Source organism: Piliocolobus tephrosceles, chromosome 10 (assembly GCF_002776525.5).
Source record: "Piliocolobus tephrosceles isolate RC106 chromosome 10, ASM277652v3, whole genome shotgun sequence".
Lineage (NCBI taxonomy): Eukaryota > Metazoa > Chordata > Mammalia > Primates > Cercopithecidae > Piliocolobus > Piliocolobus tephrosceles.
In genome coordinates this window covers 39,314,133-39,342,096 of record NC_045443.1, presented here as the reverse complement: position 1 = coordinate 39,342,096, position 27,964 = coordinate 39,314,133, and the positions used below count along the sequence as shown (strand labels likewise).

At 42.4% G+C, this 27,964-nt stretch overlaps 2 protein-coding genes and 1 long non-coding RNA gene across 14 annotated transcripts in view; 1 reads left to right on the top strand and 2 right to left on the bottom strand.

Moving 5' to 3' along the window:
• PRICKLE1 (prickle planar cell polarity protein 1) overlaps positions 1 to 11,218 on the top strand; it is a 131,343-nt gene extending 120,125 nt beyond the window's left edge. Inside the window, exons 2-8 of the mRNA XM_023182798.1 lie at positions 681 to 860; positions 2,884 to 2,997; positions 3,631 to 3,768; positions 4,389 to 4,592; positions 6,829 to 7,015; positions 7,941 to 8,804; positions 8,909 to 11,218. Of these exons, the coding sequence (XP_023038566.1) occupies positions 729 to 860; positions 2,884 to 2,997; positions 3,631 to 3,768; positions 4,389 to 4,592; positions 6,829 to 7,015; positions 7,941 to 8,804; positions 8,909 to 9,765 (2,496 nt within the window). The 5' untranslated portion in view covers positions 681 to 728 and the 3' untranslated portion in view covers positions 9,766 to 11,218. The remainder of the gene's footprint in view (positions 1 to 680; positions 861 to 2,883; positions 2,998 to 3,630; positions 3,769 to 4,388; positions 4,593 to 6,828; positions 7,016 to 7,940; positions 8,805 to 8,908) is intronic.
• Positions 11,219 to 19,432: 8,214 nt separating this feature from the next.
• On the bottom strand, positions 19,433 to 21,171 carry LOC111520218. Its single transcript, XR_002724597.1, has 2 exons — positions 19,612 to 21,171; positions 19,433 to 19,516 (listed from the first exon to the last, which is right to left on the bottom strand). It is a non-coding gene; the product is annotated as an uncharacterized LOC111520218 (long non-coding RNA).
• Positions 21,172 to 21,801: 630 nt separating this feature from the next.
• PPHLN1 (periphilin 1) overlaps positions 21,802 to 27,964 on the bottom strand; it is a 125,738-nt gene continuing 119,575 nt past the window's right edge. For 8 of the 12 annotated variants that reach the window (XM_023182801.2, XM_023182804.2, XM_023182807.2 and 5 more), the window contains 3 exons: positions 27,711 to 27,811; positions 24,086 to 24,412; positions 21,802 to 23,773 (listed from right to left, as the gene is read on the bottom strand). In XM_023182801.2, coding sequence (XP_023038569.1) covers positions 23,747 to 23,773; positions 24,086 to 24,412; positions 27,711 to 27,811 — 455 coding nt within the window. In that variant the 3' untranslated portion in view covers positions 21,802 to 23,746. The remainder of the gene's footprint in view (positions 23,774 to 24,085; positions 24,413 to 27,710; positions 27,812 to 27,964) is intronic. The other 4 variants (XM_023182811.2, XM_023182800.2, XM_023182803.2 and 1 more) reach the window with 1 other exon arrangement.

The following is a 27,964-nucleotide window of genomic DNA, read 5'->3' as shown; positions in this document are numbered from 1 at the left end:
TAAAGGCTTGAGGATTTAATGTGCAGTATAAGGATTTAATTGTGCTATTTCTATTTTGTGTGTAAACTCAGTTAGTGTCTTACAAAACATAATTAGAAATCTGAAACCTGCGACAGAGCGAGACTCTGTCTCAAAAATAAAAAAAAAAAAATCTGAAACCTAAGCAGTTTGGCTGAGTGGACCCACTCTCAGAAGGCAGCACTGCCTCAGTTGGAAAAATTGCTTAGGAAATACGGGGGACCAAGTGGGGTCTTGAGCCATTTTTCATGGGGCATAGTAGTGGGCAAGGCAGATGGCCTGATTCCTGACACTTCTTTCTACAACTTATAGGATGTCATAAGGATTTGTGGGCAAGTTAGAAAGTCAACACATCAACTTTCTTGAGAACTTTTCTAAGGAATTGACTATAGAGAGGCACCTTTTAAAGGCTCCTGGAAATAAACTAGCTTTGGTGGCATGTTCTGAAATTCTGAACTGGCAAAGGGACTACTACCAAATTATATAGCTCTAAATTTTGAATTTCAGGGGGCCTGGGGGCTGGGGGGTGGTGACAGTAGTAATTTGGTTACTTTCTCTGGGCCCAGCTGTGTGTTAACAGCATTCAGTAAAAGCTCTAGGTCAGAGTAAGAGACATGCATTCAGGTTTTAGATGTCTTTGTTTTTTCTTATGTTGTCCACAGCAGCCATTGTTTGATGTCCTGTGCCTGAGAAACCAGGCTTTAAAGTTTATGCCTTTGGAGATGGAGCCCAAAATGAGCAAGCTGGCCTTTGGCTGTCAGAGAAGTTCCACATCAGATGATGACTCTGGCTGTGCGTTGGAGGAGTACGCCTGGGTTCCCCCGGGCCTGAGACCAGAGCAGGTAGGAACTTCATCATCCTATATTTACTCTTTGTTTTTCAGTGTGAGTTCAGACTTCAGAACATTATTTTGCAAATGGATAGAACATCACTGAGATGCTGGAATACCACCCTCCTGAGTCCTTATTCTTCTTTGTATGGCTTTGAAGTTTTACTTTTGAAGGTCATATTTAGTTTCTCAATGGAAGTTTCCAGTCTTGTCGTACCCATGGTTCCAGAAGCCTCATAAGGATCCCACCTCATAAGGATCCCATTTTTGCTCTAATGAATGAAATCCGGAGTACTACATATGCATTGGTTATGTGTATTTTGGATGAATCCCTCTTGAGAGTGAGAGGAATTTACCTTTCGAAAAACTTCTGTGACAACAAAAAGGCAATAAAAGAAAAAAGTTTCCATGGCAGTTCTCAGCAATGCTTTTGCTTTGGAAGTGAGATGGCAAGCTATCAGAAACCCTCTGAAGTGTTACTGCTTGGACATTTGACCTTTGATAACTTTGCATATAAAAGAGCCTGTCACACCACAGGGATTGGGGGAAAAAATTACAGTTAATTTTATGCTTTGTTTGTATTGTTATTTTAAGGAAGATGAGAACATTCTATATGCCTATTTAATTTTCCCAATATCTTTACAATGATTAACTTGTTGAAAACCACTGGTGATATTATTAAAAGAGCAAAGGCATCATTTGAAAATAAAGTTGACAGTGGGGTGTGTGGTTGCTTTGCTTCTGATTTAGGGTTCTGTTTCCTGTAGGGTGGGACATTTTTTGAGAATAGGGTATCCTTATTTATCCATGGCATAGCACAGTACCTGGCACGCATGTAGCTGATATTCAATAAGTATTTATAACTGTAAAAAGCTTCTAGAGCTGATAGAATGGGGAGAGGGTGGAGTACTGGCAAAGCAGTTAGAAAAGCAGTATTTGGACAAACTACTTAGAGAGAATCCCTTCTTACATCTTAGGGTGGGTAGGTTTTGTGTGGTACTAAGGTATTGAAGTAGACAGGCCCTAAATTCCTGTCTCCAGTCTTTTTTTTTTTTTCTTTTATTCCTTCTCAGCTCTGCCGTTTCCTTTGCAGTAGTCCTTAAGGGATGTTCTTTTAAAGATATCAGAAAACAAACAGGCAGAAATTAAGTTTTCCTTTCAGAATGAGCAAAGTACAGCTCAATATGGCTTCTCTCCAATTTCCCTGGAGAGACTGGAAGCAAAGAAAGCTGATGTTTGAGAGCACCTGATAAAGAAGAGTTTACAACATTTAGCTAAACAGCTTTTGTCTTTGGTCTTTGTGATGTGTAAAATTCAGAGAGCAAATTCAGTGTGTTTGTGTACTGGGTGGCTTTTGGGTCATGTCACATAGTCTGTGTGGTAATTTGCAGAATTCACCCAGGACTCTCTCTCTTGCTGATCTCTTAGATGACCCGTTGGAAGATTGGCTGAGGAAGAGTAGTCTTTTTTTTTTTTTTTTTTTTTTTTTTGAGATGGAGTCTTCCTCTGTCCCCCAGGCTGGAGTGCAGTGGCGCGATCTTGGCTCACTGCCACCTCCGCCTCCTGGGTTCAAGCGATTCTCCTGCCTCAGCCTCCCGAGTAGCTAGGATTACAGGTGTGCACCACCACGCCCAGCTAATTTTTGTAGTTTTAGTAGAGAGAGGGTTTCACCACGTTGGCCAGGCTGGTCTCAAACTCCTGACCTCAGGTGATCCACCAGCCTTGGCCTCCCAGAGCGCTGGGATGACAGGCGTGAGCCACACCACCAGGAAGAGTAGTCTTAAATGTGCATATTTTATGGTGCATAATTTATGATGTCCCTAATTTTCACTACAAATTACATTCGTGAAGAGCAATTTAGCAGCTGGGTGCTAGTTATCTGAAGGTTTGCAGTTCTGCTGAGTTGGCTCAGCTGGTCTTCTCATTAGCTACAAGAGGCCAAACCCTGTACCTAGGGAAAGGTAACTTTTAAAGATTAAGTGAGCTGAAATGCTCAGTTCTGTATGCTGATACCATTCTCACTGTCTCTTATGCAGATCCAGCTCTATTTTGCTTGCTTACCAGAGGAAAAGGTTCCTTATGTTAACAGCCCTGGAGAGAAGCATCGGATTAAACAGCTTTTGTACCAGTTACCACCACATGATAATGAGGTAAAATAGCCGGAAGAAGGCTAATTAGAAAAAAGAAAAAAATGCATGAGAAGCATTGAGATGCTGCTCATAAACCCCAAATCCTCACTGGTGAGGGCTCTCTTTTGCCTTTCTTTAGTTAAAATTTGGCCAGAGAATACAGCTTTCCATTCTTTGAGAGAAGAGGGAAAAGAGTATCAGTGTAATAAACTTAACACAAGTTGCTTTTTACAGTGTTTGCAGCCAGCCACCAATGATGAGGAACCTACAAATGCCTGAGATTTCCCTGCCCCTGCATCCAGAGTGAATGCTTTATGGTCATTCAGGCCTGCAGTTGAGTTGAGTGTATGTAGAATGGAGAGTAAAAGTGGCAGTTAACAAGTTTAAACCTTTTGTGGAAAGGTTAATGTCCTATTTTTTTTTTAATGTCTGTGCTGATACAATTAAAAAAAAAAAAAAAGACTATTCCTTCACGTTCCATTTCCCTTTTTCTAGAGAGGCTGTAAAATTCGGATATGGTGTCATTTTAAAATCGTGGAGGTGTGACACAGGCGAGCTAAACTTACTATTTTATTTCCTGAAACTCTGGAAGTAGAGAACTGGTGAGAAAGAGTGTGCACTCAGTGTGGTGGTTCTGTTTTGCTTTCTGTGAAGGTGCGGTATTGCCAGTCTTTGAGTGAAGAGGAGAAAAAAGAATTGCAGGTGTTCAGTGCTCAGCGGAAGAAAGAAGCACTGGGAAGAGGAACAATTAAGCTTCTGTCCAGAGCAGTCATGCATGCTGTGTGTGAGCAGGTGGGCAGCCCCTTATCCGATGTGTAGCTTGTGGCAGTGATGCGGATGGGGTGGATAGTTAGGGGTAGGTGACTGGGCTAGCAGAGGTGTGGGCCCTGAAAGCCTCCAAAAAATGAGAGGAAGACAGCCTGGCTTTTTATTAAATAGCAATTCATGTTTCAAATTTGTAACTAGCTACACTGCTGTGTATGACAGCAGGAGTCAGTCACCCTTGTGCAAACATTGGGTGAAATCCTGCCTTTGGTAGGATCCTGGCATGGAGGTAGGTGCTAGGATACATCTCGTATTCAAAAGAGGCAGAAACATAATGAAGACATTCAGATCTTTGCTGGCAGTTCTCAGAGTAGGAAATGTATCCAGCAGGAGGCTGGCACAGGAAATCCACTATTTGTGTGAATCACATTACACCGTCCTTAGAAACAGGCGTAGTATGTCTGAGACACGTGCCTTACAGTGGAGAATCACCAGTAATCCAGCATTAAAGAGCTATTTAATCACTAACAGAGGTGGCAAAAATAAACACATTCCTGACAAATTCGAGATTTATCCTAAAGTAGGAAAGCCTGAGAATCCCGTCTTTAAAAAATGATCCTTTTACATTCAAACCCATTTGTTTGTAGTGTGGGTTGAAGATAAACGGAGGTGAAGTTGCAGTGTTCGCCTCCCGTGCGGGCCCTGGCGTGTGCTGGCACCCATCCTGTTTTGTCTGCTTCACGTGCAATGAGCTGCTGGTCGACCTCATCTATTTTTATCAGGATGGAAAAATTCACTGTGGCAGGCACCATGCAGAACTGCTCAAACCACGGTGCTCGGCATGTGACGAGGTAAAAAAAAGTTCATCCTTTCACACTGGGAAAAATAAGCTTAGATTAAGCCAATATTCCACTGTTTACATCTAAGCAAAATATTAAAATTTCCTGGATTTTGTTCTGTGTGCATGTTTTAAAGAAAACCCTGTACATTCATACAATGAAGTAATCTATATTTGGTTGGTGCAAAAGTAATTGCGGTTTTTTGCCATCATGGTCAGAACCGCAATTACTTTTGCATCTACCTAATAGAAGGGGAAGCAGATGTCTTTGTACTTTGATAAGTATTATAGCTTCAGTGCGTTGTGAGAAAATACAAGTTGCAGAAGAACATGTAGTAGATGGTCTTTTTTTGTTAAGGATTTAAAAAACAGTATGATATATGTATTTGTTTATACTCAGAAAAGGTATGGAAAGACAAATACCAAATTAGTAGTAGTTACCCTGGGGGAAGGCGGGAATGGATGATGGCTTGAAAGGACAAATTTTTTCCCTTTAGCTTTTTATTTTAAAATAATTTTAGATTTACAGAAGAATTGCAAAGCTGTTACAGAGAGGTCCTGCATGCCCTTCTCCCAGCTTCCCCTGATGCTAACATCTTACATGACCATAATATATGTATCCAAACTAGGAAATTATCATCAGTCTAATACCATTAATTAAACCATAGTCTTTGTTTCGATTTTCCTAGTTTTGTAACAAATGTTCCTTTTCTTATCCAAGATCAATCCAGGGTGCCTCATTGCATTTACTCGTTGTATCTTCTTAGCTTCCTTTCATGTGTGACAATAAACTTTGTTTTTATTTTTATACATTCATTTATTTGATACTTTTTTTCAACAATGTTCTATTTGAACATATTTTGGTTTTGGTTTTGGTTTTTTTTTTTAATTTTTTTGAGATGGAGTTGCTCTCTGTTGCCGAGGCTGGAGTGCCGTGGTGCAATCTAGGCTCATGGCAACCTCCACCTCCCGTGTTCAAGTGATTCTTGCACCTCAGCCTCCCGAGTAGCTGGGATTACAGGTGCCTGCTACCATGCCTAGCTAATTTTTTTTTGTATTTTTAGCAGAGGCGGGCTTCACCGTGTTGGCCAGGCTGGTCTCGAATTCCTGACCCCAAGAGATTCGACTGCCTCGGCCTCCCAACGTGCTGGGAATACCAGGGTGAGCCACCGCGCTCCACTGAACATATTTTGGAAACCAAAAATATAAAAAAATAGAAGAACCTTCCGGGCTCGGTGACTCATGCCTGTAATCCCAGCACTTTGGGAGGCCAAGGCGGGTGGATCATGAGATCAAGAGATAGAGAACATCCTGGCCAACATGGTGAAACCCCATCTCTACTAAAAATACAAAAATTAGCTGGGCATGGTGGCGGCTGCCTGTAGTTGCAGCTACTCAGGAAGCTGAGGCAGGAGAATTGCTTGAACCCAGGAGGCGGAGGTTGCAGTGAGCGGAGGTCATGCCACTGAACTCCAGCGTGGTGACAGAGCGAGACTCCATCTCAAAAAAATAAAAATATAAATATAAAAATAAAAGAACCAGCCTGGACCCCATGGTGAGACCCCATTTCTGTCCCAAAATGTTTTTCAAATTAGCTGGGCATGGTGGTTGTGCCCTTGTGGTCCTAGCTACTCAGGAGGCGGAGGTGGGAGGATCGCTCAAGCCCAGGAGTCTGAGGCTGCAGTGAGCTATGATTGTGCCACTGTGCTCCAGCCTGGGCTACAAGTGAGACCCTGTCTCAAAAAATAAAGAGTCCTTAATCTGGAGATGGCCACCAGGTCAAATAAAGCATTATCAACACAAATGCTGTTCACTCAATTCCAGCATCTGTGTAGCTATAACTGTGTTGAGTCCACAGACATTTTTATGAGTTTTCTTTCTACTGAAACACCAAATTATTTCACTAAATTATTTCCGTGTTAATGTGTTCTTTGCCAGATTATGCCAAGGAAATGTTACTGGGGAGCAAAAATATGACCCAGTGAAATACTTCCAATGTAGAATTCTGTTTTGTCAAGTTGAAGCAAGCATTTATTATTTACTCTTTTTTCAGTACTATCAATTTATGCTGTAGTTTGTAGCTAAATCAAGTTAGATTTAAGCTTGTGACTCTAAGAAACAAGGTTAGCTATTTGATTTTTTTAAGAGCCAGTGTCTGTCCATTGCCCAAAAAACATGCAGTTACTTGGCCTTTAAAATAGTTCGTAATGATTTTCTTTCATTCTCTGGTTTCACGTTTCTTTTTGAAGATAATTTTTGCTGATGAGTGTACAGAAGCTGAGGGTCGCCATTGGCACATGAAACACTTCTGCTGCCTTGAGTGTGAAACGGTCCTGGGAGGACAGAGGTATATCATGAAGGATGGCCGTCCCTTCTGCTGTGGCTGTTTTGAGTCTCTCTATGCGGAGTACTGTGAAACCTGTGGGGAACATATTGGTAAGTCCACAGCCAGCCCGTCTGCCCTGTCACCTAGCCATTAGTCTGTCTAGAATTATCCGCAGTCTTATTTTTTCTTTTCTGTTTTTTAAAGTTGAGGTATAATTTGCATACAGTGAAATGTACAGATCTTAAATGTTCCAGCTGATGAAATTTGACAAGTGAACGGTCGATTCCTGTTATTCGCAGTAGTTGTGTTCTGTGAAGTTCCTGCGAACGTTGGATTAGTGAACACTGAACCGTTGCTCGTGGGGGAATACAGGGTTAGGTTCCTGTGAGCCTCTGGGCACAGCAGTTTCATCAACCCATCAATGCATAATCTTGTTTCATGTGTGTTTTTGCTTAAAGCCACTGCTTTATTGAATGTACATTGTTGATGCATTAATATTGAATTCACAGCCAGTAGTACCATACTCAAGATTAGGAGCTTATGTAATACGTCTTTTCTCCATAAGGCACATCACAGCCCTCTTGCCCTTAGGAACATGACAGCATTTCAGCACTGTCAGCATTACACTTGGGGTCATTTTAAACAGCAAACTCACCAACAAAAAGCACAAAAACGCAGAAAACATGGCAGTAGATAGACCAGGAATACGACACTTGTCTACAATATGAGAGCTGAAACAAAAAGCTGGAGCATCTCCTGGATCAGTGCGTGTTGGTTCAATTCATATTTTTACCACTCTGCACATCTGCGAATGACCATGAAAGTGTTGCCAATATTAGTTTGGGGGTTGTGAATAAATTTTTATGAGTAGGCAAATTCACAAATACAGAATCCACAAAGAATGAGGATTAATTGTATCGGTGTCACCCACACGGCTCCCCATACCCGTAATCTTTATTTTCTTCATTTCTTCCTTATACCTTGTTTCAGGCATTAAACCATAACTTGTTATTTATTCTGTCCTTTTCAAAACAGGTGTGGACCATGCGCAGATGACCTATGACGGGCAGCACTGGCACGCCACGGAAGCATGCTTTTCTTGTGCCCAGTGTAAAGCCTCTTTGTTGGGATGTCCCTTCCTTCCCAAACAGGGTCAGATTTACTGCTCAAAAACATGCAGTCTCGGTGAAGATGTCCATGCCTCTGATTCTTCCGACTCTGCATTTCAGTCAGCTCGATCAAGAGACTCCCGAAGAAGTGTCCGAATGGGCAAGAGCAGCCGGTCAGCAGATCAGTGTAGACAGTCTCTCCTCTTATCGCCCGCTCTGAACTATAAGTTTCCTGGCCTCTCAGGCAATGCCGATGACACCCTCTCTCGAAAATTGGATGATCTGAGTCTCTCCAGGCAAGGAACAAGTTTTGCCAGTGAAGAATTTTGGAAAGGCAGAGTAGAGCATGAAACTCCAGAGGACCCTGAAGAATGGGCTGATCATGAAGATTACATGACGCAGCTCCTCCTCAAGTTTGGTGATAAAAGCCTCTTTCAGCCACAGCCCAATGAGATGGATATTCGAGCCAGTGAGCACTGGATATCTGATAACATGGTTAAAAATAAGACCGAGTTAAAGCAAAATAACCAGAGCCTTGCAAGTAAAAAATACCAGTCTGATATGTACTGGGCGCAGTCACAAGATGGCCTGGGCGATTCTGCTTATGGCAGCCACCCAGGCCCTGCAAGCAGTAGAAGGCTCCAGGAATTGGATCTGGACCATGGGGCTTCAGGGTATAATCATGATGAAACACAGTGGTATGAAGATTCCCTGGAGTGTCTGTCAGACCTGAAACCAGAGCAAAGTGTTCGGGATTCGATGGATTCTTTGGCATTGTCCAATATCACAGGTATGTAATCTAGGGATTATGGGGTATTTGAAAAAAGGAGCTGTTAATTATTGTTGAATATTAGGATGACTGAGAAACACATCTTGTTCTGGTGTCTCTTCTAGGGGCTTCAGTGGATGGAGAAAGCAAGCCAAGGCCATCATTATATTCTCTGCAAAATTTTGAGGAGATGGAAACAGAAGATTGTGAGAAGATGAGCAATATGGGAACTTTGAACTCTTCCATGCTGCACAGGAGTGCAGAGTCCTTAAAGAGTCTAAGTTCAGAGTTATGTCCAGAGAAAATCCTGCCTGAAGAGAAACCAGTACATCTGCCAGTGCTCAGAAGGTCCAAGTCTCAATCCAGACCACAGCAGGTCAAGTTTTCCGATGATGTCATTGACAATGGGAACTATGACATTGAAATCCGGCAGCCTCCGATGAGTGAAAGGACTCGGAGACGCGTCTACCATTTTGAAGAGAGGGGATCCAGGTCTCATCACCACCGCCGCAGGAGAAGTAGAAAGTCGCGCTCCGACAACGCCCTGAATCTTGTTACAGAAAGAAAATACTCTCCCAAGGACAGACTGAGGCTGTACACCCCCGATAACTATGAGAAATTTATACAGAATAAAAGTGCCCGGGAGATCCAAGCATACATCCAGAATGCTGATCTTTACGGACAGTACGCCCATGCCACTTCCGATTACGGCCTGCAGAACCCAGGAATGAATCGATTTCTGGGACTCTATGGCGAGGAGGATGATTCCTGGTGTTCTTCCTCTTCCTCCTCTTCCGACTCGGAAGAAGAAGGATATTTTCTTGGACAACCAATCCCTCAACCCCGGCCACAGAGATTTGCCTACTATACAGATGACCTTTCTAGTCCACCGTCTGCACTTCCCACCCCTCAGTTTGGTCAGAGGACAACAAAATCCAAGAAGAAAAAGGGACACAAGGGCAAAAATTGTATTATTTCTTAACCAAGTAGTGATGGAGAGCATTTGTTTAAAACTTAGCCATTAATCATCTGAATCGTATCCTTTTCTTCCATAGGAAAGTTGTGAAAATAGTTTAAAGTGCTTCCTTTGCCCATGTAAATGAGAACCCAACTGCTGTTTACAGTGTCAGATTAACATTTGAAAGGTGTGATTTCTCCAATTTACCCTCCTTGGATGGTGCCAGGTGGACGTCACATCTTGTGCCTATGGGGTGCGTTACAGATCCATACAGCTGCTTTGGTTTCCAATCCTCAAGGGAATACTCAAGATGCTGTCTCAAGGGGATTGGATGTGGGTGTTGATTTTAGAAGATGGAGAACTCCAGCCACCTTTGTAAAGCAATAGTGTTTGTCATTTATGTAAGTCAGGTCGGTTCAGGTCTTGATAGTCCGTCTTGGTGTGAGGCATGCCCGTCACGATGACCTAGCTAACACTGTGCATCTTATTGTGAGGCCAACTTGTCCCTTCCAACCCTCTTTGGCCAGGTAAACATTGTATTGTATCAGCGCCAGCTACAGATTGAAAAAAAAAAAAAAAAAAAACATTGCTATTTATAACTTAGTATTTCATAGACTTAAGTGTATTCCTAATTTAACGGTGCAAATATTAATGTATATACTGTACAGTTCAGATTTTAAAACTGATATTTTTATATCCCTGAATTGTAAGCTGTTTGTTACGCTGCAGTGCTAGATTTGCTAGGGAACCAGAATTCATGGATGAACTGATTGCTTGTATTTTAGTCAGGGTTTATAAATGTAGATGGTCAAATTTCTATTGCCTAGTGATGGAAAATTCAATTTTTTTGATTTTTTTTTTCCAATATTAAAAAAGGCTCTGTATGCATGGTGGGGCTATGTAAATACTCTACAACTATGGCCCTGTTAATCTTCCAAGTGTTATTTATGGGTCAAGCAATGTAAACTGTATAAATGTAAAAACAACCCCCCCCCACACATAACCCCTGGAATATATGGTAAAAACAAGTAGAAGCTGTTGCAGTGAGTGGGTTTTCCCCCTGCCTGCGGAGGGTGCCTTTCTCATTTTCAGCAAGGTGATGATTATCTCATGGGAAATGACAAAGATCTGCTTTTGTGGCAGAGGACTTTGTAGATTTGTTATTTTAAGAGAGGTTATTCCTTTTTATTCCTTCCCTCCTGCTAATTTGTTGGCCTTTAACAGCAATTCTGGAAACTGGGTCTTCTGGTTATGTTTTTGTTTTAAAATCTTTAAATTAGAGGATGCTGTGCCATTGGGTACTTGAAGTTAATACGAGTTTCTGGTTCAAGGAAAACTTATGTTGGATCTGAACTAATGAGCAGATATTTTGATATGTGCCATTCTTGCATATACATCTCAGTCCTAACTAAAGGTTCTAGTGGCATCCAGGACCTTTGGGGAGGCATTTAAAATAAACGCTTAATAAATAACAAAACTACCTTTCTGAATATAAATATTTGCAAATGTATCCAGATAACTTCCATTTTGTGCCTGTGTTCAGGCATGGTTTATTTGGCAGTTGCTCTACCATTAACAGACCTCCATTTGTCTCGTGTGTCCACACGCCCCACTTGTAGGCCAGAAATAGGGCTTCAGACACAGAGGCATTATTTTTTCCATATAGACTGGAGTGGGGAAAACTTGGCCTTAGGGAGGACAGACACAAGTCCAATGGGTAAACCAGCAAGTAGTAGGTGGACAGCCTTCCCACGCAAGGGTTTGTATCTGGGCTACACAGATCCCCTTCAGAAAAGCACCAACGGTGAAAGAGTTCTTTACTCAGTAACTTACAGTCCCTGGTCTGGTGCCTTTAAAAAACCATCAGCAATGAAAAGGAAGTGCATACACATCACAAAAAAGTTCAAATAGGGCAAAAGTCAGAGACAGCATCTCCTTTCCATTCTTCATCGCAGATCCCCAGTTCCTCTCCCTAGAAATAACCACTCTTCCCCAGTTCTAGTGTCGCCTTCAGACATTCAAAGCACATTCGTATAAATGTCTCTCTTAAAAGTGGTAGTGACCTATATGTGCTGTAACTTGCTTTTTTCCCCTTTACATGTGGGCATTTCACATTAGTGCATATAGGTCTACCCATTCTTTCAGTGACTGCTTAATAGCCTGCTTTTGGAATATCTTTAACCAATCTCTTAATGATGGAGTTGACTTTCCTCATACATTATGCTACACTGGCACATGTGCACATAAATTGGGAGCAGCGTAGTTACTGGGACAAGATTGTGTATTTAAGACTGATGGATATTGCCAATTTTCCTCCAAAAGAAATTCTCCTGATTTACATTAATATAAATGAGAGTGTTCCATCACAACTTCTCAATATATTAGCAGATTTCTTGATTTTGAAGAAATTCTCAGAACCTGTGCTGCCACGAGTGGGCATCCTTTTAGAAAAGACTGTTGCAATATGTTGCTTATAAAGGATGGATAATAAATAGTAAACAGGTGATACTTAGCCTGGAGAAATGCAGGTATAAGGTGAAGGTACTGCCCTCACTTTTCAGATACATTCTCAAAACACAAGGGTTACATAGCCTGCGAAAGGCTTAAGGAAGTGCAGAGATACTTATTCACAATAGTAATGTAACTTTTTCTTTTTTTTTTTTTTTCTTGAGACGGAGTTTCACTCCTGTTGCCCAGGCTGGAGTGCATCGGCACGATCTCAGCTCACAGTAACCTCCGCCTCCCAGGTTCAAGCAATTCTCCTGGCTCAGCCTCATGAGTAGCTGGGATTGCAGGTGCCTGCCACCATGCCTGGCTAATTTTGTATATTTTTAGTAGAGACTGGGTTTCACCAAGTTGGCCAGGCTGGTCTCGAACTCCTGACCTTCAGGTGATCCACCCGCCTCAGCCTCCCAAAGTGCTGGGGATTCGTGAGCCACTGCGTCCGGCAATAATGTAACTTTCAAGCTTAAAAATTGATCCCAGTTTGTAGCAATAACAGAAGATTATCTACAAGGGAAGAAGGAAGCAACTGCCTTACAGTTCTGTAAATAATTGGCAAGAAAATAAAGCCTATAGTTGCTGTCTTAGTCTGTTCTCACATTACTACAAATAACTGCCAAGACTGGGTAATTTATAAGGAAAGAGGTCTAACCCAGTTCCGCACGGCTGGGGAGGCCTTAGGAAACGTAATCATGGCAGAAGGTAAAGCAAACGTCTTACATGGCAGCAGATGGAGAGACTCTGTGAAGGAAGCGAAGGGGGAAGAGACCCGTTATAAAACCATCAGATCTCATGAGGATTCACTATCCCGACAACAGAATGGGGGAACTGGCCCCATAATCCTATCATTTCCTTCCCTCCACAGGTGGGGATGACAGAGATGAGATCTGGATGGGGACACAGAGCCAAACCGTATCATTCCGCCCCTGGCCCATCCCAGTTACTCTAAAAGTTGTTACTAGATCTACTTAACAAGAGTTCAAAGTATCTGGTCAGTCACTAAACTCCAAAATTGGGTCTTGAGATAAATATGATTTTTTTGTTTTGTTTTGTTTTGTTTGAGACAGTTTCGCTCGTTGCCCAGTCTGGAGTGCAGTGGCGAGATCTCGGCTCACTGCAACCTCGACCTCTTGGGTTCCAGCAATTCTCCTGCCTCAACCTCCCAAGTAGCTGGGATTACCACCCCAGCTAATTTTGTATTTTCAGTAGAGACGGGGTTTCTCCATTGTTGTCAGACTGGTCTTGAACTCCCGACCTCAGGTAATTTGCCCACCTGGGCCTCCCAAAATGCTGGGATTACAGGTGTGAGCCACCGCGCTTAGCCTGATAAATATCAAATGTTAAAACGCTGCAACTGGCCAGGCACGGTGACTCACGCCTGTAATCCTAGCAATTTGGGAGGTGGGGGTGGGCGAATCACGAAGTCAGGAGTTCGAGACCAACCTGGCCAACATGGTGAAACACCATCTCTACTAAAAATACAAAAAAATTAGCTGGGCGTAGTGGCAGGCTCCTGTTAATCTGAGCTACTAGGGAGGCTGAGGCAGGAGAATCATTTGAACCCGGGAGGTGAAGGTTGCGGTGAGCTGAGATCACGCCGTTGCACTCCAGCCAGGGTGACAGAGTGAGACTCCGTCTCAAAAAGAAAAAAAAAAAAAAAAAAAACGCCGCATCTAATCTCTACGCAGGTGAAGCAGAACCTTAAAGGTTGCATTTTCTTCACTTCTCAGCAGTCACTGGAGAACACTTTGTGGAAGTCTTATGGAAGAATACTGGCAAAAAGTCAGTGGGAACTCCTTTCAGGTCGGTTAAAAAGATTCCAAAAAAAGGATTAATTTCGTGTGTGCATTTGTTGCTGCTCTGTATACTCTGCTTTGTTTTCTTTTTCTTTTTTTTTCTCCCATTATCGTTTGGGCTGGAGTGCAGTACCACGAACTCGGCTCACTACAACCTCCACCTCCCAGGTTCAAGCAATTCTCCTGCCTCAGCCACCCGAGTAGATGGGATTACAGGCGCCCGCCACCACATCCAGCTAATTTTTTTATTTATAGTAGAGACGGGGTTTCACTATATTGGCCAGGCTGGTCTCAAACACTTGACCTCGTGATCCACCCGCCTCGGCCTCCCAAAGTTCTGGGATTACAGGCGTGAGCCACGGCATCCAGCCTATACTCTGCTTTCTATTAAATAGTTCCTGAATTACAAAAGTACCAGAAGAGAAAGGAGATGTCATTTGCTGTCTAACCCTCTCACTTTAGACACAAATCATGTGTCTTATGAAAAGGGTAGTGAAATTGGAATGGGTACCCGAGACTGCCAGATCTGCATGTATGGCATGGGTCCCTTTCAGTTTGGGTGATGGGACCCAGGGCTTTAAATTCTGCTGGAAGTATTATTGGGTGGACATATTTCAGCAGTGCCTAGAGGATTTCAGAACCATTTATGATGATGATGATGATGATGATTTTTAAGAAGGCTAGTCAAGTGAAGCAGTGGGAGTGGAGAAGGAACAAAGAAATCTGTAACTGGTTGTGACCAACTAGTCGTAAATCACCACTGCACTTGAAGCAGCCGATTTCACAACCTTTTTTTTTGAGACGGAGTCTCACTCTGTTGCCCAGGCTGGAGTGCGGTGGTGCAGTCTCGGCTCACTGCAGCCTCTGCCTCCTGGGTTCAAGCGATTCTCCTGCCTCAGCCTACCAAGTAGCTGGAATTACAGGCGTGTGCCACCACGCCTAATTTTTGTATTTTTAGTAGAGAGGAGGTTTCATCATGTGCCAGGCTGGTCTCGAACTCCTGACCACAGGTGATTGACCTGCCTCAGCCTCCCAAACTGCTGGGATTACAGGCGTGAGCCACCGCACCCAGCCTCAGAACAGTTTTTAACAGTGTAGGCACACTTTGGTTTCTTGCGCTGCTGTTTTCTAGTAAACTCCCGACTACTGCCATGGAAAAACAATATTGCTTGACCATCAGATTTTTCAAAAGATACCAGAAATGTGAATTTTTGTAGGAATCTCCCAGCTTTTAAATGCTAGCAACAAATTTAAATGTTTCTGAAACATTGTTGAACAAAATGAGCCTGTCATTAGCCAGTCTCCAACCCCTGAGTTATAATTTCAGTAGTCTAGAGCTGATTCCCTTATCTCTTAGAACTGTTGAGGGGAGGCACAACTAATTCTTGTTTACAGAAATACACGTGTCCTTTAGTCAGGTGCAGTGGCTCACGCCTGTAATTCCCACACTTGGGAGGCTGAAGCAGGTGGATCACCTGAGGTCAGGAGTTCGAGACCAGCCTGGCCAACATGGTGAAACCCTATCTCTACTGAAAATATAAAAATTAGCCAGCCGTGGTGGCCTGTGCCTGTAGTCCCAGCTACTCAGGAGGTTGAGGCAGGAGAATCGCTTCAACCTGGGAGGCAGAGGTTACAGTGAGTTGAGATTGTGCCACTGCACTTCAGCCCGGGCAACAGAGTAAAACTCTAGCATAAATAAAATAAAATAAAATAGAAAAACAAATAAATAAAATATAAAATAAAATAAAATAAAAGTGACCTTTTTGGATGCATGAAGAAAATCTATTGGGATCCAAGAAAATTCCATAAAAGTCTCATCAATTCAATCTTAGTAATGCAATTATGATAAAATCATTTTTAATTAAGTCAAATGAGAAAATTGCTAATTGCCTGGTTAGATTCTCCAGCCATTCACCGGAACAGTCTAAAAACAGAAGGCATGCTCCTGTATAGTCACATGGGTCTTCTGTAAACTCACACACCATTAGAAAGGCTTCCAGGTAAACTGGGCCACGGAGAAATGTGCAGAAATAACTGAACTTTGCATCTCTGAGCTCACATTTTGCCGAGGTTATAGAATCATAAACTTTACTGGGGGAATAAGGCTTAAGGATGGCTTTTTCTTTTTTTAAAGAGATGAAGTCTCACCCTGCCAACTAGGCTGCAGTGCAGTGTTGGGATCACTGCAGCCTCAAATTCGTGAGCTCAGGTGATCCTCCTACCTCAGCCTGGCAAGTAGCTGGGACTACAGAGGTACACCACCATGCCAGGCTAAGCGAGGCTTTCAAAATGGTTTGGGTAGAGAATATGGAGGAAAAGTAAGACATTGAGTGTATAAATAGACTTGGCCACAGGATTAGAGCCAATTCATTCTGTTTGAACAGACCCAAGTAGCTGGTCAAACATTACCATTTAAGGGATCAGCTTCAGCCTCAACTTTTCTTTTTAGAAAAGAAATTTCACATCTCTATTACTATACACACAAGGTGCTGTTATGCCAGCTTTCAAAACAACTTGCGACATACTGTCAAATCATTAGATTCCAGACTGGTAATAGTACAATTAGGAATACGAACCTTAAGCCAGGTGTGGTTGCTCATGCCTGTAATCCCAGCACTTTGAGAGGCTGAGGCGAGTGGATGGCTTGAGGCCAGGAGTTTGAGGCTGCAGTGAGCTATGATCACACCACTACACTCCAGCCTGGGTGACAGACCCCATCTTTTAAAAAAAAAGTATGAATTTTTTTTTTTTTTTTTTTCCTGGAGACAGAGTTCCACTCTTGTTGTACAATGGTGTGGTCTCAGTTCACTGCAACCTCTGCCTCCCAGGTTCAAGTGATTCTCCTGCCTCAGCCTCCCAAGTAGCTGAGATTACAGGCACTCACCACCACACCTAATTTTTGTATTTTTAGTAGACACAGGGTTTCACCAGGTTGGCCAGGCTGGTCTCAAACATCCTGACCTCAAGTGATCCACCTGCCTCATCCTCCCAAAGTGCTGGGATTACAGGCGTGAGCCACTATGACCGGCCGATAATGTTAATAATTGTTTTAGCATTTTTCAAAAACCGAACCAAGCAATTGCCATTGGGAAAGCCAATTCCTAGTCTGATAGAAATCCACCACAAAGCTGATCTTGCCCTGTGGCTGGCGCGAAGCACACCTGGACATCAGGATTCAGATGTAGGTTAGGAGACCCTCCTCTCTCATTAGCTCATGCAGGTTAAGTGCTCTGACCATTTCCACTCTGTAAAATGAGAGTGCTAGACCAGCTCAAAGGCTTCCTTCCAGCCTCAGTCTTCTGTGGTGACTGGACTGAATTTATTAGGTCAGCAGGAGTCTTCCTATTCAGTATAAAGTGTCGTTTCTCTTCCCTTACACTTACCAACATATTTGCCTGGCAAGGATTCCTTAAAGGATGGAACTCTACCCCCACCCTCAAAGACCATGGATTATGGGAGTTGGGAACTTTAAAGAGGGTCTTTTAAAAATATATATTAATGTTTGGGACTTGGGGTGGGGAAGAGGTTAAACTAAATAAAGAAGCAGGCCAGGCAGGGTGGCTCACGCCTGCAATCCTGGCACTTTGGGAGGCTAAGGTGGGCGGATCACTTGAGGTCAGGAGTTTGAGATCAGCCTGGCCAACATGGTGAAACCCCATTTCTACCAAAAATACAAAAATCAGCCAGGCGTGGTGGCACATGCATGTAGTACCAGCTACTCGGAATGCTGAGGGAGGAGAACCGCTTGAACCTGGAAGGCAGAGGTTGCAGTGAGCCAGGATAGTACCATCGCACTCCAGCCTGGGTGACAGAACAAGACTGTCTCAAAAAAAAAAAAAAAAAAGAAAAGAAAAAAGAAGCTTGGGGATGGTTATTTCCCTATCAGTGCATATGCTTCAAGTTGGCTTTATTGCCATTAAGTAGACAGTTTGGAGACAATTACAGAGTATTTGGAGGGCAAGATATTTTACTCCACATTATTTCTCCCCAGTTACCAGGAGGAAAAGTAAGATTGTTTTCCCTACCTCAGAGTGCTATCAGCAGCAATCTTAGTCTTGAATCTCTGAATATGTTGTAAGCAAAGCTGAAAAGGTGCTACATTTAATTAATGTTGGTTCCTAAATAGGAGAGTTAAATTACCAGATTCATTCTACTTAAATGGCACATCTCAAACTCCATGTGTTCTGGTGCAGCAGCCAAAGAGACTGAGTCCCCGGCTGTGCTGTGGCTTTGGGAGCTGGAAGTCCCTGTTCTACTTACCCCCCCCAGCAGCTCCTCCTTACCAATCACAATGGTGTTTTCTAAAACAGCTCCAGCCCAGGCATGGTGGCTCACGCCTGTAATCCCAGCGCTTTGGGAGCCCCTCTCTGGGAGGCCAAGGCAGGAAGATCGCTTGAGCCCAGGAGTTTGAAACCAGCCTAGGTAACATAGCAAGATTCAGATAGTCAAATAATAGAATAATTTGGTGCTTCTCAGAATTCTATAAAATATTTAGTATATTAAACCTAAAATTAAATTATTTTAAAAGACATCCAATATAGTATACAAAGGTAGCAAATTAGCAGAATATAAGTATGTTTGTTTTTTTTTTGAGACCGTCTCTCTTGCCCATGCTAGAGTGCAGTGGCATGATCTTGGCTCACTGCAACCTCCAACCCCTGGGCTGAAGTGATCCTCTCACGTCAGCCACCATGCCCGGATGCCTGGCCAATGGTATTCTAATGCTACAGACTTATCACTAAAATTGTCTAAGGTTTTAAAGTTTCTTCCCCACTAAACACTTGGCTGGGTGTGGTCACACCTGTAATCCTAGCACTTTGGGAGGCCGAGGTGGGCGGATCACTTGAGATCAGGAGTTTGAGACCAGCCTTGTCAACATGGCAAAACCCCATCTCTACAAAAAATACAAAAATTAGCCAGGTGTGGTGGTACACGTGCCTGTGGTCTCAACTACACAGAAGGCTGAGGTGGGAGGACTGCTTGAGTCTGACAGAGGTTCCAGTGAGCTGAGATTGCGCCAGTGCACTCCAGCCTGAACAACAGAGTGAGATCCTGCCTCAAAAACATTCACACACACAAAAAATCAATCTGTGGGAACAGAGCTGAAAAAACAACATGCTATATAATGAGGCTGTGTCTGCTGCTATACAAATGTTCACAAGGCTGTAACAATACTTATGAAGATTTAAAAGACAGATTAAAACTCTTAATTCAAAGCTTTTTTAGAATCAGTCCCTTACCCCAAGATTTCCATTATAATGGAAAAGCAGGAGTGGTGCGGTCTGCTTAGGGCCTACATCAGTGAAGTGAATGCTTAGATGTTATTTGACAAAAATAATCAAGTTTGAGCAAAAAGTAAGCTGCTATAACAAGAAACCAAACAAAAACGTGGCTTAAAGAATAAAGACATTTATTCTGCTCTCATATAACAGTTCACTATTCCATGTGGTTATGCAGGTTCCTTCCATCTTGTGGCTCTGCAAAAAAAAAATCAAGGCTGCATTGCTATTGCTACTTTTGGGAGGGGATAAAAGAGCAGAGGAGGTACAGTCACTGTCATCAGGTTCCTAACCTGGAATTAGCAGCATTTCCACTCAAATTCCATAAAACTTAGTTGCTTCATCACACCTAAAACTACAAGGAAAACAGCAAATATAGCCCCAGTTAGGCAGACATGTTATTCAATGTCAACCCCTATTACCATGGAAAAAAATGGGAGAACAGATTGTGGTAACTACCTCAGTTACTGGTCCACCCCTACCCGCCCACTGAATTGGGTAACAGTTCTCTCACAGAGAACTGGCAGGAAGTAAGTGACCAATACACCATGCACAAGCCACAAGCCTTGACCTGGCAAGCAGAGAGTTACTCTCAGGAACTCCACGAGCCAGCCTGAGCAGTGTTACAGCTATAAAGCAACCTGGGTGGCTGGCTGCTGGCAGCACTGAATGTTGTCTAGAATGAATACTTCAGAGATGATCAGATCACCATCTCCAAAACTTTTGCCAAAGAACTGTCAGAGACTTCCCTGGAGCTCAGGATCCATTATAGGAAACTCTGAAGTGAAGCTGAAACCAAAATATATTTTGGCAGTATAGCAGAGTCTTTCCTTAAGGAGATCTGGCCTCCCCTTCCTTCGAGAGGTTCTAGATCTGTGAAGTTGCTGAGGGCTATGAGAAATCCACGTCTCTTGTAAGAACACTACATGGGTATGTTTCCAAATTTCATTCTTAAGTAGGACAGAAAGGCTAAATAAGCTATAAACATTTAACATCCTTCGCATTCTGCTCTCAACTTACCTTTTCCCACCTTCATCCCGTCATCTTCAGCACACAGCTTCAGGACAAAGGACCCCTTTCCCTCCTCCTGGATTTCTAATAAATAGAAATCTCTGCCTTATGAACTTATTCTCTGCCTGAATAAGTCATATTCCTCCAAGACCTAGGGGTCAAATATAATTTCCTTTGTGAAGCCACCTTTAAGTTAACAAATATTGAGTGTCTCCTACGTTCCAAACTATGGTAAGAACTGGAGTCCCAAAGACAAGTTTCCTGCCCTCCAAGAGTTACTACAAAGATAGAGGATCTTAATCCTACAATTCTTTGAAATTCAGATTCATAATTACACAACTACTGAGTACTACTGTATCATGCGCTACCTTTCTTAACTGCTTCTCAGAAGTCAAGACTCCCTAAGTCACCAAAGTGAATACAGTAGCACCCCCTATGTGTGGAGAATATGCTCGAAGGCCCCCAGTGGATGCCTTAAACCATGGATAATACCAAACCCTATATATACCAGGTTTTTCCTATGCATATACACCTAGGGTAAAGGTTAATTTATAAATTAGGCACAATAAGAGATTGACAACAATAAAATAGAACAATTTTAACAATATACTGTAATCAACTCTTCCTCTGATGATGGGATGTGAGATGGTAAAATGCCTGCATGGTGAGATGAAGTGAGGTGGGTGACGCAGGCATTGTGACACAGTGTGAGGCTACTATTGACTTTCATTTTTTAAGACAGGGTCTGGCTCTGTCACCCAGGCTGGAGTGATCTTGGCTTACTGCAGCCTCAGCCTCCCGGGTTGAAGCGATTCTCATGGCTCAGCCTCCCAAGTAGCTGGGATTACAGGCGCCCACCACCAAGCCCGGCTAATTTTTGTATGTTTAGTAGAGACGGGGCTTTCACTATGTTGGCCAAGCTGGGCTTGAACTCCTGACCTCAAGTGATTCACCTGCCTTGACCTCCCAAAGTGCTGGGATTACAGGCATGAGCACTACTATGACCTTCTGACAATACATCAGAAGGAGGATCATCTGCTTTGGGTGATCCTGGATCATGGAACCATGACATAGTCAATGGCTGGATGTCAGGAGTAAATGGCACAGATGACTAACAGGTGGGTAGTGTGTACAGTGTGGATACACTAGAGAAAGGGATGATTCACGTGCCAGGTGGGACAAAGCATGGTGCTGCAAGATTTCATTCAGAATGGCACACAGTTGAAAACTTACAAGTTGTTCTGAAATTTTCCATCTAATATTTTTGGCCAATAGTAGCCATGGTTTACTTATACCATGGAAAGCAAAGTCAGAAGAGGGGGGCACTGCTGTAGTTTCTCAGTTCTTACACTTCTTCTATCCTGCTGCTGAGTAAGTAAACTGAAGACTAAGAAGTAATCTTGCAGTAGAGAGTAATAAAGCCCACATTTTAGCAAAATGCATTAAGCCTGTTAAGAAAAAAGACAATCTACTTAAACGTGGTTGCTTTATTTTGCACTTTTAAAATTCACAAAAAGCTTTACAATATCTACATTCTGCCTGTTGGTAACCAAGGCTTTATGGTAAGACAATGAAAATTTTATCACACCAACTGGGCATATGCAAAAAAAATGAATAATTTACAAACAAGTCTTTTTAATCAAGAACACTGTGTAAAATATATACTCTGGTAAACATCTGAATTCATCCATCCTAAAATTAGACTTTAAGAGGCAAAAAAAAAAAAAAACCCAAACAGATTTTAGCACTAACAAGCCTACCAGAATAATGCTGATGGCAAGCCATAAACAGCTTTAAATGCTGACTGTAATTTGGGGAAAGGGGAGAAAAAGAAATTATCTGTTGTATCTATATTTAAATACATCTGTTAGTGAGACTTCTCTAATTTAATGAATTTCAACAAAGTGAACAACTCCTGCGCCTTTGGTAGTTTCTCAAGTTTTGTTTTTAAACTTGTAAGGAAAAACCCCAGGGAAGCAGGGAGAAGGAAAAACAAGACTAGAACTTTCTTAGTCTATCTAAGGTGGGTAACAAATAAAATCACTGCTCATGTAAGGGAAGAATACCAGAGTTGACATTTGGGATTTAGCTTGGCTTATGTTTTATTAAAGTTAAATAAGTATAAACATCTTAATGGCAAAAATAAAAATCCAAGGTGGTCTCATTTAGAAATTTAAAAAAATAATTAGTGTCCTCAATTAGTTTTTAAATTTGCGGAATGGCACAATACATATTTTGAGGCACCCGTTATAGAATCTGTTAAAATTATGCATACTACTACTTCCTCTTTTAATATAATTTTTATGTACTCTAGGGTAGGTATTATCAGTAGAGGCCACTAAAAATAATGCCAGAATTCAAGTGAGAGAGAATAGAAATGGAAAGAGGAAGGGAGGATAATGAAATTGGGTAGTAAGTAATAACAAACATGAGTTTTAAAGTTTCCTCACTAATAACACAGAATTGTATATTTTGGCTCAATGCCACTAGGCTGCTGAAGTGACCAGGAAGTGAGTGGAATATCTTAATTGTCCCAGTTAGATTCTTAACTAACCCGTGATTTGGATGAGGGGTCATTTCCACAGACTGCTTAGTAAGGGGTAGCTGTGCTGTGCTAACTGCCTATTCGCTTTGTTTCTTTCAAGAACACTTTTGAAAGGACAAGAACCTGTAAAAGGCAGCAGAACAGAACAAAGAACTCATTGGACTACAGAGATTAACACAGCAATAATCTGCCAATAGTTTAATCATGGACATGTTACAATCATCTTGTTTCTGGAGTTGGAGAGTATGGGCCTATAAAAAATAGAATAAATAAAATTCCACTATTCCTGGCATATTCCAAAATCTTCCTCTTTTGATCAGAATTTTTTTGGACAAGTCCCATGCCAAGTCTGTCCTGAAGACGCTGGCTGAGCGATGGATGAAATGAGTATTCTGACACAGGTATTCTGTGTGAGAATGGCTAGGGGACTGCCGACTATAGTGCAGCCAAAAAGAGAGTGCAGTCCTGATAAGCTAGAGCCGTTTGTATTTATTCAGTACAGACACAATACCAAAGGCCTGAAGCCAATACAATTTGTGAGTAATGAACGCTGTCGCCTCCCCTTTGCAGGGAGCAGTCTCGCATGGTTTCTGGAGGACATAAGTAAACAAACTTATCTAGATAAATCCCTTTACATACCCTTGTTACCTACTGTTCGCCTTCAGCCTCAGGGTACGAGAATTAGCTGCCTTCAGCTTTATTCTCTCCGGAAGTTTTGGAAAACCTCCCTGCCTTCCAATTGCATCTTTCCTTATAGCGTCTCCTACCACCCCGACCGATCTCCTACATCACCCCTTTTCTGTTTTTTGCATCAGGTTTTGTTGATTGACGACTACAGATGTGTGCAGCAACAGTTTTGTCAGGCATAGCAGTTACTGCTTGTTTTCCGGCTTTACATCCTAGAATTAGTAAACAACAAGAGACAAACATGAGTATAATTAGTAATATTCTTTTCTAATTAAGAAGTGACCCCCAGGAGTGGGGGTCTACCTAGGAGAGATGTTTTTGCATATCCTTCCATATGGCTGTTACTGAGGAACCCCACTGGGGGTATGTTAATCCCTCCTAGCTAAAAAGTCACAGTTAGAAGCTGGGAAGGGGATGTCTGCCTAAGTAATAGGGCTGAAAAAAAGGCAGATTTAGAAAATGGGCTTAATAGGGTATAGCAGTACAGGTAACAGGTAAAGTGAGAGAACAAAAAGGATTAATACCTTACGCGAGTTGCAATGTACAACAGAGAGCATAGCAAGGAACAAATTTTCCGGAGTGAATGGTGTCTGTGTTCGGAGCAGGATTCGCTCAGCCTCCTGAGTTGTCTTCTTCAGCATCCCCCAGGTAATGTCCGGGGCTCCTGTCGTCCGACGAAGCTGTGTCATCCGACGAACCCGTTTCTTCCGGGCCTGTGGGGGCTGCGGGGGCTGCGGGGGCTGCAGGGGCTGTGGGGCCTGCGGGGTCGTTTCCTTCATTTCTGGTACCAGGTTGGGTCCTAGCCCCACTATGGTATGGTTTGATGCATCGTGCTGGAATCCAAAGAGGGCCTGAGGGGGTGTGAACACAAGCATATCCTCTTCCCCATGTTAGCAAAACATTTGGACCAAGCCATATATTACTATTTACATCTTTCCATAAAACTGTGGTTTTATGTCTTGAGAAGTTTTAGCAAAGTGCTTTTCTATAGCTGATTGAAATTTATCATCTAAATTTCAGAAATTAAGGGTAAACAAGGCTTGTGCTAGTAGTGTTTCAGGGTCTTTACTCATAGTCTCCCTTTTTTGTTTTCTGAGCATATTTTTAAGGGTGAAGTGGGCACGTTTTACTATGGCCTGTCCTTGGGGGTTATACGGGATGCCTGTGGAGTGCTGGACACTCCAAGTGTGACAAAATTGTTGAAACTGTGAGCTGGCATAAGCCGGACCCTTATTAGTTTTAATTTTAGTGGGCTGCCCCATAAACATAAAAGTTAAAAGAAGATGTTTAATGACAGATCAGGTGGACTTTCCAGGAAGAGCATGTGTGCTAATTAGGTGAGAACAGGTATCAACGGATACATGTACATATCTTTGTTTTCCAAATTCAGGGACATGTACAACATCTCTTTGTTATAACTGATTAGGTTCTAGTCCTCTAGGGTTAACACCTGTTGAAGGAGGGGACATGCTTGTGAGGCAGCAATCTGGGCATTTACAGGATAATTTGTTTAGCTAGTCTTTGGGCAAGTTGAAATTGTGTAGTTAAGTTTCTCTAATTTTGGTGGAAAAACTGATGTGATTGGATGGCTTGGTTAAGCAGTGACATCATAACTTGCAGGTCTGCTTGATCACTGCCATAATCCAGTGGGCCAAGCAGTGAGCTGTGGGCTCAAATATGTGTGATAAAAATAGAATGTGTACATTGATCTAGCTATTGCTGAAGTCAAAGAAAAAAGGCACACAGGGTGGGCTCGAGAATAGACTTAATGAGGGCTGTTTCAAGGTTCTGCAATAAATCAACAGAGTAAGCAGAGTAACTAATAATACTGATGGGCTGAACGGAAAAAAGATTCTAGGGCCAATATCAAGGCTCCAATCTCAGCTCTCTGAGTACTAGTAAACCTAGATGGAGTGAGGGAGTTATGTGGTTTCCACCAGATAGCCACTTTTCCATTTTTATGAGAGTCATCAGTAAAAAGCATTACAGAGTTAGGTATGGGGGAGAGAACTACTTTTGTAGGCATAACTACAGGAGTACTAGATAAGAACTGAAGTAGTTTGTCAGCAGGAAGGGCATGTTTTATATGGCCCGCATAATCAGAGAGTGCTATCTGAAGGTCTAGAGATAGGGGCAAGACTACTTCGAATTGTTTTTTACTCAAGGGGATTCTTATGACATCAGGGTCATGACCTAGCAACTGACTGCATCATCTGCTGACTGTATAGAATAGGGAGATAGTGTTTTAGTCCCAGTATGTGAGCAAAAAACCTATTCTAGGAAGTGCAGCCCCAGGGCCATTTGTCCTATTAATCCCATAGGGGAAATGTTTAATAGGAAAAACAAACAATTGGACTGAGTATTGTGGGTCTATGCAATCTAGTTGCCTCTGAGAAATAGCTTGATTTCCTCAATTTCTCTTTTTGCTGTGGGGGTTAAATACCTGGGAGAGTCTAGGGCTATATTGCCTTTTAGGATAGAAAACAGGTTTTGTAATTTATCAGTAGTTATGCCCAAGGTGGTGTGAAGATAGTTAATACTGCCTAGAAATTTTTGATAATGATTTAAGGTATGTTAGTTGCTAGTATTTAATTTAACCTTTTGAGGTCTTATTAACCAGGAAGCTAGTATGTATCCAAGATACTTCTAAAGTGAGGACATCTGTACTTTTTACTTTTTCAGGTGCTATGATTAAATCTCTTAACTGTGTATTCCTTACAACAGAGACATATAAACTCAAAAGTACTGGCTCCATTGGGGCTGCTAGTAAAATATCATCCATAAAAATGAATAATCTTGCAGCTAGGAAATTTTTTTCTACTGGGGAGCAAAGCCTGATTTACATAATATTGACACACGGTAGGACTGTTCAGCATTCCTTGAGAAAGTACTTTCTAATGAAATAGGTCAGCTGGCCTTTCATTATTGATAGCTGGTATTGTAAATGCAAATTTTTCTCTGTCCTGTTCTGTAAGGGGAATAGTATAAAAGCAGTTTTTTAAGTCAGTAACAACTATAGGCCAATCTTGAGGAACTGCTGCAGAGGAAGGGAGCCCATTGAAGGGGCCCCATAAATTGCAAATTAGCATTGATAGCTTGTAAGTCATGCAAAAGTCTCCATTTGCCAGACCTTTGGGGAATGATGAAAACGAGCAAATTCCAAAGGCTGTTTGATGATTCTGTATGGCCAGCTTTTAATTGCTCCTCAACTAATTCATTGGCTTGTTGTAATTTCTCTCCCTTTAAAGGCCACTGTTCTACCCAAATAGGATTTTAAGACAGCCACGTCAGGGATAGGGGAGGAATTGTAACAGTAGCTATTACTAGAAAGAGGTTTGCTGTTTATATAATTCATCAAATTCTGTCCTCCAGGGGAGGTACCGACTGGTCTCTAAAATTGTTTTTAGCTAGCGCTGACCAGTCATATAGGGATATATGGAAGTTGTCTGCTATGGCCTCAATTAATCCTTTTATAAATGGGCCAGCAGCTCCGTTTTCTCTAATGCTTTTTCTTCTCTCTTTATAAGCATAAAAAGTAATGGTTCATATACTTGATTGCCTTGTCAATTTTGTATCACTGGGCAGGCCAAGAGGTCCCCTTCTAATGCCGCTTGCCTAAGACAGGGTCCCATAGCTGTAGCATACCCCTTGTATTTTTTCCAATTTATTGGGGGAGGGAGCTCAGGGAAAACCTCCGTTTCCTCTTCGGTATCTTTATCCAGTAAAGGGGGTAAAGGGGGACTGAGGGAGGAAGAGGAGGCGATAAGTGATGGTTCCTCCTCCCTTCCCTTCTTAGGCTCTTCTGTGTACAGCTGGACCAAAGCAGCCTTAACTAAGGCCCATAATGTTAAAGATGTTACTGGGACCCATTGCCCTTCTGCATGATATCGTTTAAGATTTCTCCCCACTTGTTCTCAAAGCTCTAGGTCCAGCTTGCCTTCTTCTGGGAACCATGGGTTTTGGGAAACAACAGTTTGCATTAGGTCCCTTAACTGAGCCTGCGAAACTGAAGCTCCACTAGCTTTAGGCAGTTGTTTCAATACTTTTATATACTGTTTCTGTTGTGCAGATAGCTGTTGTACCATGATGAAACCCTAGCTTGAGTACTCCCCTGAACTTGGAAATCCCGAGCGAGCACCAATGACTTACTGACTGCGCAGTCTCTTCACCTTCGTTTTCGGGGGTTCCGTCATGATCCATTGCAGCGTTCCTCACAGGGGGCACCTGCTGCCAAGTCTGTCCCGCAGACTCTGGCCGAGCGACGGATGAAAGGAGTATTCAGACGCAGGTATTTTGCATGAGAATGGCTAGGGGACTGCTGGCTTTAGCGCAGCCGAAAAGAGAGTGCAGTCCGGATTAGCTGGAGCCGCTGCTTGTATTTATTCTGTATTTATTCGGTACAG